We start from the raw sequence: 14,357 nt of genomic DNA, 5'->3' as shown, positions 1-14,357 counted from the left end.
TTTATGCTTTTTCCCCCAAAGAAGGAACTCTCACATTCACTTACTACTTGTATTCTTTTTGATGATTTATCACTTTCTGTGTTTTATCTTTAATCATTCCTTCCTTCGGTTTATTTTGTTGTTTCTTCTTACTTCTTGAATACATTTGTTTTCTTTCTTTCTTATTTATTAATATAAATATTTTAAGGCTGTGAACTTTTCTCTGAATACTGTTCTAGCTATATCCCATAGGTTCTGGTGTGTAGTGCTTTCATCATAGTTAGGTTTTTATTTATAGATTCTGCAATTTTGGTTGTCATTTTCTCTTTGGCCTAAGAATTATTTGAGAAAGATCTTTAAAATTTCCTGTGGATAGAGGATTTTTTTATGTTTGTATGTTTTCTATTTTACTCATTTCATTGCCTTATGATAAAAAAAAAAAAAAGTTCTCTGTACCATTTCCACCCAGAAACAGTGTTTAATAATACTTTAGGTTCTAGTATATAGGTAATTTTTGTGAATGTTCTTTGGGCATTTAAAAAGATGGACTATTGGCTATTTAAGGTATAAAGTTTAATTTTTAATTATAGTGATTTTATTAATTACATTATTTAGGTTTTCTCTAATTTATTTTGATCCATTTGATGTGACTTGGACCTAGAGAAGTGAATTAGTCTCATACTGTACCAAGTTTCATTTTATAGTTCTTGTAATTTTTGTTTTGATAATTTCAGTGCTATAATTTTTCAGTCACTAGATATTCATGACTTAGGTTTTCACTATGAATTACATTTTCTACTATTTTAAAGTACCTTTCTTTTTTTGTTTTGTTTTAAATTTTATTGGAGTATAGTTGATTTACAATGCTGTATTACTTTCAGGTGCACAGCAAAGTGATTCAGTTATACATATATTCATTCTTTTTCAGATTCTTTTCTCATATAGGTTATCACAGAATATTGAGTAGATTTCCCTGTGCTATTCAGTAGGTCCTTGTTGGTTATCTATTGGGTTGGCCAAAACGTTCATTCAGTTTTTTCCATAAGTCAGCTCTAGTAGTGCTTAGTTGTCTTTAACTTCATTCAAAACAATTTTGTTAGATTGTGACAGCTGTCATATCAGCGTGTATTTAAAAAAATAAAATTGGTGAATTTTTGTGTAGCCATTTTAATATTGAAGATGGAAGAAAACAACATTATCGGCATATTATGCTTTATTATTTCAAGAAAGGTAAAAGCACAATTGAAATGCAAAAAAAGATTTGTGCAGTGTATGGAGAAGGTGCTGTGACTGACTGAAGGTGTCAAAAGTGGTTTGAGAAGTTTCATGCTGGAGATTTCTCGCTGGACAGTGCTCCACGGTCGGGTAGACCAGTTGAAGTTGATAGTGATCAAATCAAGACATTAATTGAGAACAATCAACGTTATACCATGCAGGAGATAGATGACATACTCAAAATATCCAAATCAAGCACTGAAAATCATTTGCACCAGCTTGGTTATGTTAATCACTTTGATGTTTAGTTTCCACATAAATTAAGCACAAAAAACTTTCTTGACCATATTTCCACATGCGATTCTCTACTGAAACTAATGAAAAGGTTCCGTTTTTAAAACAAATTGTGACGGGCGATGAGAAGTGGATACTGTACAGTAATGTGGAATGGAAGAGATTGTGGGGCAGCTGAAATGAACCACCACCAACCACACCAAAGGCACTGGTGGTCTTCATCCAAAGAAGGTGATGTTGTGTATATGGTGGGATTGGAAGGGAGTCCTCTATTATGAGCTCCTTCCAGAAATCCAACGATTAATTCCAACAAGTTCAGCTGATGCCAAAATCTTGGCTCTCTGTTCACCAATGCCAAAAAGAAATACGAAGAGTTTTAGCAGAACGAGAAAAAGTAGCTTTTATTCTTTACCAGGCAAAGAGAGGATAACAGCAGGCTACCACCTCAAGAACTGTGCTCCCCCATCCCTGGGGAATAGGGAAAGGTTTTATAGGCCAAGACTCCATGGTCTGGGGTAGGTGATAAGGCTCAAACTAATGAAGGTCTTGCATTTCCTTCTTCTGCAAATTTATGGCCAAAAGCTGGCATCAGGTGGCTCAGCAGCCAGGTCCGGTGTCCCTGAAGTTATCAGCCATGACCTTGTTTTTGAAATGCAGAATGCTACAGGGGAGTGTAGGGGGAGAAGAATGCTAGGTGCAGAGTATAATTCATATGGAGTCACAGTAATTGGCTTTGTTTAGCTTTGTGAAGGACAAGTGTTTGTTAGTAGTAACAGCTAAAGAATAACCAAGACTGCTTAACTCTTGCAGGCCTGTTTGGCTGCTACGTGCCTAAGGCCATTTACTCATTTCTGGTTTTGCTGCAACACTGCTCCCAGTGAGACCAACTGAAAGCAGCACTCGACGAAAAGCATCTGGAATTAGTCAACAGAAAATGCATAATCTTCCATCAGGATAATGCAAGACTGCATGTTTTTTTGATGACCAGGTGAAAACCATTACAGCTTGGCTGGGAAGTTCTGATTCATCTGCCATATTCACCCGACATTGCACCTTCAGATTTCCATTTATTTCGGTCTTTACAAAATTCTCGTAATGGAAAAAGTTTCAGTTCCCTGGAAGGCTATAAAAGGTACCTGGAACAGTTCTTTCCTCAAACAGACAAAAAGTTTTGGGAAGATGGAATTATGAAGTTGCCTGAAAAAAGGCAGAAAGTAGTGGAACAAAACGGTGAATACATTGTTCAATAAAGTTCTTGGAGAAAATGAAAAATGTCTTACTTAAAAACTGAAGGAATTTTTTTGGCCAACCCAAAATTTTACATATAAGTAGTGAGCGTATGTTAATCCCAAACTCCTGATTTATCCCTCCTCCCCCCCCCCCCCCGTTTCCCCTTTGGTAACCAACAGTTTGTTTTCTATGTCTGAGAGTCTATTTATGTATTGTAAATAACTTCATTTGTATCATTTTTTAAAGATTCTACATATAAGTGATATCACAGGATATTTGTCTTTCTCTGACTTACTTCACTTAGTATGATAATCTCTGGGTCCACACATGTTGCTGCAGATGGCATTATTTCATTCTTTTTTATGGCTAATATTCCATTGTATATATATGCCGTGTCTTCTTTATCCATTCATCTGTCAAAGGACATTTAGGTTGCTTCCATGTGTTGGCTATTGTAAATAGTGCTGCAATGAACATTGGGGTGTATGTATCCTTTTGAACCATGGTTTTCTCCAAATATATGCCCAGGAATGGGATTCCTGGATAATATGGTAGTTCTATTTTTAGTTTTTTAAGGAACTTCCATACTGTTCCCCATAGTGGTTGTACCAATTTACATTCCCACCAACAGTGTAGTAGGGTTCCCTTTTCCTCCACACCCTTGCCAGCATTTATTGTTTTAGGCTTTCTGATGATGGCCACTCTGATCAGTGTGAGGTGATACCTCATTGTAGTTTTGATTTGCATTTCTCTGATAATTAGTGATGTTGAGCATCTTTTCACATGCTTTATGGTCATCTGTATGTCTTCTTTGGAGAAATGTCTATTTAGGTCTTCTGCCCACTTTTGATTGGGTTGTTTGGGTTTTTTTCCTTTTTTTGATACTGAGGTATATGAACTGTTTGTATATTTTGGAAATTAATACCTTGTTGGTCATCACATCATTTGCAAATATTTTCTCCCAGTCTGTAGGTTGTCTTTTCACTTTATTGTTTCCTTTGCTGTGCAAAGCTTTTAAGTTTAATTAGGTCCCATGTGCATATTTTTGTTTTTATTTTCATTACTCTAGGGAGTGGATCAAAAAAGACATTTCTGCAATTTATGTCAGAGTTCTGCCTATGTTTTCCTCTAAGAGTTTTTTTTTTATAGCCTTACATTTTTTTGTGTTTATGGTGTTTGAGAATGCTCTAATTTCATTCTCTTACATGTAGCTGTCCAGTTTTCCCAGCACCACTTAAAGAGACTGTCTTCTCTCCATTGTACAGTCTTGCCTCCTTTCTCATAGGTTAATTGACAAAACTATAGGTGTGTGGATTTATTTCTAGGCTTTCTATCCTGTTCCATTGATCTATATTTCTGTTTGTGCACCAGTACCATACTGTTTTGATGACTGTAGCTTTGTAGTATAGTCTGAAGTCAGGGCACGTGATTCCTCCAGCTCCATTTTTCTTTCTCAGGATTGCTTTGGCTATTCAGGGTCTTCTGTGTTTCCATACAAATTAAAAATTTTTTTGGTTCTAGTTCTGTGAAAAATATCATTGGTGATTTGATAGGGATTGCACTGAATCTGTAGATTGCCTTGGGTAGTATAGTCATGTTGACAATATTGATTCTTCCAGTCCAAGAATATGGTATATCTTTCCATCTGTTTGTGTCAGCTTCGATTTTTTTCATCAGCGTCTTATAGTTTTCAGAGTACAAGTCTTTTGTCTCCTTAGGTAGGTTTATTCCTAGGTATTTTATTCTTTTTGATGCAATGGTAAATGGGGTTGTTTCCTTAATTTCTCTTTCTGATCTTTTGTTGTTAGTATATAGGAATGCAAGACATTTCTGTGTGTTACTTTAGTATCCTGCGTTAAGGAATTCATTGATGTGTTCTAGTAGTTTTCTGGTGGCATCTTTAGGATTTTGTATGTATAGTATTATGTCATCTGCAAACAGTGCCAGTTTTACTTCTTTCCAATTTGGATTTTTTTTCTTTCTTTTTCTTCTCTGATTGCCATGGTTAGGACTTCCAAAACTATGTTGAATAAAAGTGGTGAGAGTGGACATCCTTGTCTTGTCCTGATCTTAGAGGGAATGCTTTCAGCTTTTCACCATTGAGTATGTTGTTAGCTGTGGGTTTGTCATATATGGCCTTTATTATGTTAAGGCAGTTTCCCTCTATGCCCACTTTCTGGAGAGTTTTCATCAGAAATGGGTGTTGAATTTTGTCAAAAGCTTTTTCTGCATGTCTTGAGATGATCATATGGTTTTTATTCCTTAGTTTGTTAATGTGGTGTATCACACTGATTGATTTGCGAATACTGAAGAATCCTTGCATCCCTGGGATAAATCCCACTTGATCATGGTGTATGATCCTTTTAATGTGTTGTTGGATTTGGTTTGCTAGTATTTTGTTGAGGATTTTTGCATCAATGTTCATCAGAGATATAGCCTGTAATTTTTTTTGTGGTATTCTTTGGTTTTGGAATCAGGGTGATGGTGGCCTCATAGAACGAATTTGGGAGTGTTCCTCCCTCTGCAATTTTTTGGAAGAGTTTCAGAAAGATAGGTGTTAACTCTTCTCTAAATGTTTGATATAATTCTCTTGTGAAGCCATCTGGTCCTGGACTTTTTGTTTGTTTGAAGTTTTTAAATCACTGCTTCAATTTAGTACTTATGATTGGTCTGTTCATATTTTCTATTTCTTCCTGGTTCAGTCTTGGAAGGTTGTACCTTTCTAAGAATTTGTCCATTTCTTCCAGGTTGTCCATTTTATTGGCATATAGTTGCTTGTAGTAGTCTCTTATGATCCTTTGTATTTCTGTGGTGTCAGTTGTAACTTCTTTTTCATTTCTAATTTTATTGATTTGAGCCCGCTCCCTTTTTTTCTTGATGAGTCTGGCTAAAGATTTTTCAATTTTATCTTTTCAAAGAACCAGCTTTTACTTTCATTGGTCTTTTCTGGTTTTCTTTGTCTCTATTTCATTTATTTCTGTTCTGATCTTTATGATTTCTTTCTTTCTACTAATTTGGGTTTTGTTTGTTCTTCTTTCTCTAGTTGCTTTAGGTGTAAGGTTAGGTTGTTTGAGATTTTTCAAATAAACTTCCCTCTTCAAACTGCATTTGCTGCATCCCATAGGTTTTGGCTTGTGTTTTCATTTTCATTTTTCTCTAGGTATTTTTTGATTTCCTCTTTGATTTCTTCAGTGATCCATTGGTTGTTTAGTAACATATTGTTTAGCCTCCACGTGTTTGTGTTTTATACATTTTTTTTTCTGTAATTGATTTCTACTCTCATAGTGTTGTGATCAGAAAGGATGCTGGATATGATTTCAGTTTTCTTAAATTTACCAAAAAATGATGGTTAGATGCCCTGAAGCAGGTGGCAGTGCCTTAACCATTTGCTGTTGTCAGGCCCAAGGACTTCTTCCATCCTTGTCAAGGGGAGTGCTAACCTTCTCTTCTTTCATACAACACTAAAGTGCCTTTCTTTGATTCATTTAATGTTTCTGGCCCTGAATCCAACCTGGTTCAAAACTGAAATTAAGTCCCCAGTATTCATTTGCCTGATATGTCTTTGATTGTCTTTTGATATCAGATTGTAGATGTGTCTCCTGCAATGGCAAGTATTATAGTTAGGTTTAGCTCTGAGATTTAATCTTAGCCCTTAGGGGTATGTTTTATCTTAGTTCTGTTATGCTTTCAGTTTTTAGTATTCTTTTTTTTTAAAACCTTTTATTTTGTAGTCTGTAATTTTTGGATTTTTGTTATTTTGTGTGTTGCTTTAATTTCTTCCAGGAATACTTTATTTCCTTATTATTGACTCCACATTATAAACACTGACAACATGTTTCCCTTTTCTCCATTCTACCAACAAATTTTAGTTGTTTAAATGGTTCTTCTACTGTTTACGTTCAAATCTTTAAAAATACTTAAACCTCTATTATTTTACTTACCTGTGTTAAATGATACTTTTTGCATCTCTAGTTGACTAAAGTTTGTTCTTTGTATACTGTTTTAAAAGTTTGGGTTGTGAGTCCTTAGTGGGCCTGTGAAATCCATTTAGTCAGTCATGACCAGCATGTTTTAAGAAATGAAATAGAAAAGAATGGAATGGATGAAGAATAGCAATGTATCTTTCCTAGTAATAGTAAATATTTCATTAAATTCCTTTCAGGATAGATGAATATAAATATAGACAGTGAATCTGTACTGGTACTCAATGTAAATTTAAATGTATTTACTACTGTGGGTGGCAGTACAAATGAAAGTTTGAAAACAAGGCTCTATATCATCTTAAAGAGGGTGCATTGGAGTTAGAATCCCTGACTTATTGTAAATATAGTTAACCCTTGAACAGTACAGGTTTGAACTGCACAGATTAACTTGTATTCACTTTTTTAAAAATGTGTACTGCAGTACTACATGATCCACAGTTGGTTCGATCTGTAGATATGGAGGGTGACTGCAGTGTAATATACAGACTGTCCAGAGGATCAGCGCCCTAACCTCTACATTGCTCAAGGGTTAACTGTATGAAATATTTACCTCCTGTATCTCTAATTTGATAAAACTTGATCTTCTTTCCTGGATTCTTAAAGGATTCTTTCTTATTTTGACAGTCATTAGTTTTTCCTAGGACATCATACACTCTTGATCTCTAGATTCAAGTCTTTTATTTCTGAGCATTTGCTTGAATTACATCTTTGAATTTATTTGATTAGACTCTCCTCTTTAGCTATCTATAATGTGTATGTTGCTGTCCTTTGTCTATTTTATAAAGCTATTATCTCCTTAATCCTTTTAAAATTTTCATTAATTTACAGTTATTTGCCTTGCTTTCTCAATCCTATCCTCCATGTCTCATGTTGTTTTTTCAGCAGTGACTAATCTTCATGCTGCCTTTTAGAATGATCATTTCTTTGATGTTTTCATTTTTCTCTTCCATTTCACTTTCGGCCTCTGTCAACTCATGTTTCATCATTGTTGTCGTGCCATGTTTTCCTGTACTCTTGGATGTCCACAGGTTGATTGTCCTACTACATTTTCTTTGAATGTATTGTTATATTTTTTTATAATTTTCATCTTTTCAGTGAGTATTTTGTCATCCATCATATGCTCATCTTATTCCTTGTCTTCATTTTTGTTTGTGTATTTTACAGATCCTATACTACTTTTTTATTACTGTTATTCCTACTACTCACCTTTGAATTGAGTTTTTTTTTAGACCATGTATCTGTGGGATAGTTGTGGCTAGGGCATCATTTGAGGCTAAAGGGAATTCTCTGTGCCTAACACAGAAGTTCCACATGGCCTAGAGAGAAAAAATAAGCGAGTGAGAGAGAACACATATTCATTTAGCCTGTATTCCTCCCTAGCCTGCAGAGATGGGCAGTCAATGGTGCTTGCATTTCAAAATCTCTCTTCTCCTAGGACCTCATCAATATACATGCTTCAGGCAAAGATACTGATTCTATGTGATTCCTCACTGGCATTTGCCCCTTAGTTGGGGAGCTATGTTCTCCCATGATGCTGAGATCTGTTCCCCTTATGTACCATCTCTGTCATGCCACAGCCCACTGGATCCAGTTGCTTAATGTAGCCTGTCCAGATATTTTGTCACTTGGAATTTCAAATGACTCCTGATTTCATCAAAGATTGGGCTTATTTTTTATCTCCCAATATCCTTGCTGTTTAGGGTGATTTCTGAAAGGATAAGGGGAAAGAATATTCATTATTCCGTTAAGTTAAAAGCAAAAATCCTAACTCTCCAGCACTCTTTTACTTTGGTAATATACCTGCCAGTATGTACACAAAGTTAGACCTGCTTTCAAGACGAGGAGTTTGAGGGTTACTGGGATTGAACTAGGGCCATGCAGTTCAGGGAGAATGAATGTACAGTCTTGAGCCAGAATTCTACATATATTGAAGCACTGTTTGCTGGCTTTTATCCATGCAGGTGAGCTTTTATTGCTCTGTTGCTCTTAGTAAGATCTAATTCCATGATGGTGGTTTTATTTACAAGCTGGAGTTTAAGTACTAGACTGTTTTAACCTACATTGGAGGAACTATAATGAACCACGCCCAAGAGAAGAAGGGGAAGAGGGCCGAGAATCCCACCACTCACTGGTCTTATGTTCTGCTTACCATGAATTGAATATTTTTGGCGTTATCTCTTTTAATCTTCACAACCATTCTGAGCTGGCATTATTATCCCTCAGATGGAGAAACTGAGGCAGAAGAACCTAGGTAACTTCTCAAAGTCACAGGTTAGAAAGTAATTTTTTAACCACCTTTCTGCCACCCAGGTTACCATGTTCACTGAGCTAAATGTGTCTCAACTGGGCTTCTTTTAAGATAAAACTACAAGATTCACTAAAGGGCCTCTGAGATGTTCTGTTTTCATCATTCAATCTGACTGATGCTGCTACTTTCCGTGGATTAAGGGACCACATCTCTGAGCAGCATCATAATCACACCCAACACTTAGCTCAGCGTGTTTTAAACCTGCAGTTTGTGGCCATCACTTAGTTCCTATGAGGTGCAGGTCACTGTCTCATTTCACAAATGTGGTAGCCAGTGTGGAGAAAGCTTAAGTGATTTTTCCAGGGTCAGCAGTGGTTCCAGGAGAGAGAGAGAGAGGTGAGATTGGGCCTCTCCGTTCAGGCTCAGCCCATCCACAAGGACTCTGCTAACAAGCATTCAGTCATCTCGACTCTCTTCATAACCCACCCTATGAAAAAGATGCCTTCTTTCACTTCTGCTGTCAGCCAGAGTGTAGTCTACACCATGAGAAAGAGAAGGGTCAAATCAAGGCTTTTATACACAGAAAGCTTGTTTTCAGTATTCAGTTTCAATTATTGCAGACCATGAAGCAAAGGCCATTTTGGTTAAAAGGTGCTAGTAATAACATTTTCTGGGCTCCCCTGGTGGCGCAGTGGTTACGAGTCCGCCTGCCAATGCAGGGGACACGGGTTCAAGCCCTGGTCTGGGAAGATCCCACATGCTGCAGAGCAACTAAGCCCGTGCACCACTACTGAGCCTGCGTTCTAGAGCCCGTGAGCCACAACTACTGAGCCTACGTGCCACAACTACTGAAGCCCGTGCACCTAGAGCCCGTGCTCCACAACAAGAGAAGCCACCGCAATAAGAAGCCCGCGCACTGTAACGAAGAGTAGCCCCCGCTCGCCGCAACTAGAGAAAGCCTGCATGCAGCAACGAAGACCCAACACAGCCAAAAATAAATTAATTAATTAAAAAAATTTTTTTCTTTTAAAAAATTACATTGAGAAGAGTTATGGGGAAAGGAACCAGGTGATTTTGGGAGGACCGTCAAGCAGTAGAAAGTTAAAAGTATTTCCATTTGTTTTTTGGCTGTTTTTAGTTTCACCAAGAGAGTACATAATAGATAACCACACAAAATATGGCTAGCTTTAAAAAATGGAGGAGAGAGATCATATGCAATTAGCCTCCCCCCAAAGGCCTTATTTTTTAAAATTCTTGCATTATAATGGAAATAGCCTCAGATTTCACCCAGTGGGGTCCACGCATTCTTGGAGAACTTCTTGTTTTTCTCCTTAACTTAAGGGACATTTTAATATATAGCATTTCATATTCAGTGCTGTTTGGAGGCAGGTAGCAAGTATGCAAGCAACAAGAGAAAAAGAAAGTACACTTGATATGAAGGTAGGTGTCTCAGTGCTTTTCTATTTCATGTGTGATTGTCCATTATCTCTCGTGATAACTTTGTTGACAGCACCCACAAATGTATTTGGTCCCAGGTTTTTATAAAATAGATCCGTAATCCTGTGTTTAGGCGACCCCAGATCCTGACACAAGTCAGCCTCAGATAGATGGTACATTTTCTGTTATAAAAGACTCAAACAAAACATTTCACATTCTTCTTTGGGGGGAAAAAATGACGTTTGAAGTCCTTTTTCAAAGAAATACATTTTGAGATAACAGCTCACAAACCTTGACATTATTTCATTTTGTTATGCACATCTGTCAAGGAACTGAGATACAATACAGCTACTAAAAACTGATGATTGTGGAACAGAGAAACTTGACAGCATTTCATTTCCTTTATGTTCTGATTATACATTTATCAAAAAACCTTTATTTCTTCCAGTTCAGCTAGAAATTGGTAGAATTCAAGAACTCAAAGGCCTGGCAAAGACCTGTCCTATTATTTGGTATCATTTCTTTTTCAAAGTTGCTTCGTTGAGTCTTTGTTAAAGCTTTTGATTCTCTTTTCATTCCTGTGACCCACCATACACAGATCACATTTCTATAGGCCCTATAACTGCTTTGCTGCAGTTAAATTAAATGCCAGCATATTTCATACATATATGCCACTGTTTCAATGCTTGTCAGTCCGAGTTTATAAAATATAGGGATGACAACCTGATATTAACATCCAAATCTGGTGTGCTCATTTTATGTGTGAAAATGAGAAACCCTTTTCAGACACTAGATTTCCCAGCCTCTCTGTCACCCTGTTTTTAATATATCTCCAGGTTTTCAGTAAAATGATTCTGCTTATCAATTTAATATAGTGATAAAACATATCTGTGAATCAGAATGATCAGAACTCAAGTGGATCTACAGGGTGTTTGGCATTAGGCCCAGCCCCACTGAGGGTTTTAATGGGGCTACTTCCTCCATAGAATAAATACATCCCTGGTTTTTTAAATTGCGGCTCCAGTAGTGATATAATTTGCTTCACATAAAGAAGTGGACCTAGAAATGCATTGCCTTAGGGAGGAGGACTTGAAAACTTTTAAACATGTTGTTTTTGTCTTTTTTCCCCTCAGGTGCACTTCAAAATGAAATAGCCAGATATTACTCACAGTGCCCATCTGGTTATGAACGCTTCCAATGGACAGCCCTCAGCCTTAACAATTTTTGAGTCAGCACCGTGATTCTACCATGAGGTCAAGTCTATTCCGAAGGCATTTCTCCAATAGTTTTTGCACTGCATAAGCTATATTGTATTTTCTTTACAACAGCAACAAATATTTACACATACAAGATGTTCGTTTATTTGGATTATTTTCTCCAACTTCACCCAACGATTCTAAGTTCTTACAAAAGGATTATTTTTATGTTATACTATTTTTTTCTTATCCAAATCAGATGTACAGGCCACCAATAAAAGCTGTCTCTCAGTTTTTGTGCCTTGAGAGACTCCAGAGACAAAGCACATTTTCTAAGGTGCAAGACAAAGTTGTCACAGATGTTTCTTACTGTTCCCCAAATTATATACCCCTGTCCAATTATATCAGGGATTCTATTTAGTTGAAGTGTGTGAAGTTGCCATTTTGTCTCACCACTTCCTTTAAGAGAACTGGGTTCCATACCCAAAGACCTCTGGTTAAAATAGTAAGAGAAAACTAATAGGAAAAACAAAAAATATACCTTAGTTTAAGTGACATTATATGAGAGAGAGGCATCCCCTCTCCAGAAAAAAAAAATATAGGGTTAAAATACAGAAGGACAGTATTATATGTTCTAAAAGAGAAGGGAGAGAAAATATACTTTTTCAAAATAGGAGCCCTTCTAGGGGATTTCATAGTGAAGGACAGATGTGTGATCGATTGTCTTTTAGACTGAAGATCTTATTTTTTAATTTTTTTTATTGTGGTAAAATATATATAACATAAAATTTGCCATATAACCATTTTTAAACATACAATTCAATGTCATTAATCACATTTACAGTGTTGTGCAACCATCAATGTCTGGTTAATTTTTGGTAATTATTTTAGGACTTCAGTTATTTCTATAGAGTCATTTTTGGTACATTTTATTTCTCTAGGAGTGGATCTCCTGTGAGTTTTGAACTTGATTGACAAAGTTATTCACAATATCTTATATGTTTAAACTCTGCAGCACCTATAATTGTGTTTTTTTGCTTTTTATGGCTTGATTGATCCTTTCTGGTTTTTTAAACATTTTCTAGCTCATTACATTATTCTTTCTTTCCTTCAACTTTTCATTTATTTTGAGATTTTTTGGGTCAATTCTTAAACTGGAAACTTAATTTTTAACTTAATTCTTTTTCTAATGTAAGTACATAAAGTGTACTTTTGTTTCCTAAGACCCACCTTAGCTGCAACCTACAAGTTTTGGTGCTTAGCACTGATCAATAACCATAGTATTAGGTATTTTCTAATTTCTAATTTAACTCAATTATATCTTTTACCCATGAGTTATTCATAAGTATAATGTTCTCTAAATTTCAAATGCTAATGTATTTTTTCTATTAGATTGAACCATGTGGAACTGCTAACAAACAGTCAACCTTTTTTTTTTAACTTATAAAATGGCAGTTTCATACGGTTCAACATAATAGTTTTCTTTTGTTATTAATAGATAATTTCATTTTGGTCAGAAAACATTAGATTGAGGGTTTTAAACCAAAGGTAACCACATTCACCCACAAAGTCCTTGTTTCCACCATTTTGTATTTTATTTGGTGATTCTAAAATGTTATATGTGTAACCCGTAATTTTCAAATAAAAATCCTCCCCAAGTACTGGAATGTTTTCTGATATATGCTGCAAGTTGGTTCTCTGGGATACAGACCCAGATGGAGTTTAGTGTTGGGATGTTTATTAGGGGTGCCCTTGGGATCAATACTTGCAGAAGCGAGAGGGAAGAAACAAAATAGGGCAGAGGGAGAAATCAAGATGGAACACTGGCCAGATGACCTTAGCTGACCCCATGGGGGCTCTGGAATGAAGACAGCCCTTCAGGGTTTCCTGACATGTCCAGTGGCCAGGCCTTTATACCTCCACCTTGATGGGTCACTGCATACAGGCTGCCCCCAGAGGAGCTGATGGCTAAAGACTGCCCACTAGCAGCACTTCCAGCAGCTGGGGCAACAAGTCCTTGAAGGGAGGTCTGGACAGCACCTCTTCATGCCCCCCATGGCATGTGTCACAACTCCAGAGGTAGATAATTAGAATGTACTGTGGCAGAAAACTCTTGGTGACTGACATTTAAGTCAGAATGACTAAGTGATCCTCCTCAATACCCTGTGGTCTAGAAAAAGAGAAGGTCCATGTAGGGGAGATAGCCTCATTCTCTAGGGTCAGCCCAGTTGTCACCTCTTCTAGGAAGCCACCGTAAGATCAATCCTCATCCTAGGTAACTCATATTTCTGTAATACCCTGACCGCCTCTCATTTGTTAAACTGAACCATACTTGGTTAGTGTCCTGTTGTTGCTATCTTGAAATAATTTCTAAACGATGGACCCTGCTTTTTCCATTTTGCCCTGGGCCCTTTAAAATATGTAGCCTGTCCTGACTATAAGTATTTGTAGGTGGTCTGTTTTCTCACTGTTAGTTCCCTGTTCACAAGAAGAGAAAGAATGGAGTGTTCATGGAATAGGCAAGGCCAGCCTGTATATAGTTTAAAGGGGGGATCAGGTCTTGAAATAAACCCACACACTACTCATGGTCAATTAATCTAGGACAAAGAATATAGGCAAAAATATACAATGGGGAAAAGACATTTTCTTCAATAAGTGGTGCTGGGAAATCTGGACAGCTACATGTAAAAGAATGAAATTAGAACATTCTCTAACACCACATACAAAAATAAACTCAAAATGGATTAAAGACCTAAACGTAAGGCCAGACACTAT

At 36.7% G+C, this 14,357-nt stretch overlaps 1 protein-coding gene and 1 non-coding gene across 2 annotated transcripts in view; one reads left to right on the top strand and one right to left on the bottom strand.

The window, feature by feature from the left end:
* The window catches only part of LOC133076335 (ATP-binding cassette sub-family C member 4-like), a 214,026-nt gene extending 201,594 nt beyond the window's left edge, over positions 1-12,432 (top strand). The window contains 1 exon segment of the mRNA XM_061170908.1: positions 11,520-12,432. Within this exon segment, the coding sequence (XP_061026891.1) occupies positions 11,520-11,540 (21 nt within the window). The 3' untranslated portion in view covers positions 11,541-12,432.
* LOC133076724 (U6atac minor spliceosomal RNA) lies at positions 6,056-6,180 on the bottom strand. Its single transcript, XR_009697610.1, has one exon. It is a non-coding gene; the product is annotated as a U6atac minor spliceosomal RNA (small nuclear RNA).
* Positions 12,433-14,357: the final 1,925 nt, after the last annotated feature.

This window comes from Eubalaena glacialis, chromosome 16, assembly GCF_028564815.1.
Source record: "Eubalaena glacialis isolate mEubGla1 chromosome 16, mEubGla1.1.hap2.+ XY, whole genome shotgun sequence".
In the NCBI taxonomy this organism is placed as follows: domain Eukaryota; kingdom Metazoa; phylum Chordata; class Mammalia; order Artiodactyla; family Balaenidae; genus Eubalaena; species Eubalaena glacialis.
Note: the sequence above shows the minus strand (reverse complement) of the source record. Positions and strands in the feature narration are given on the sequence as shown.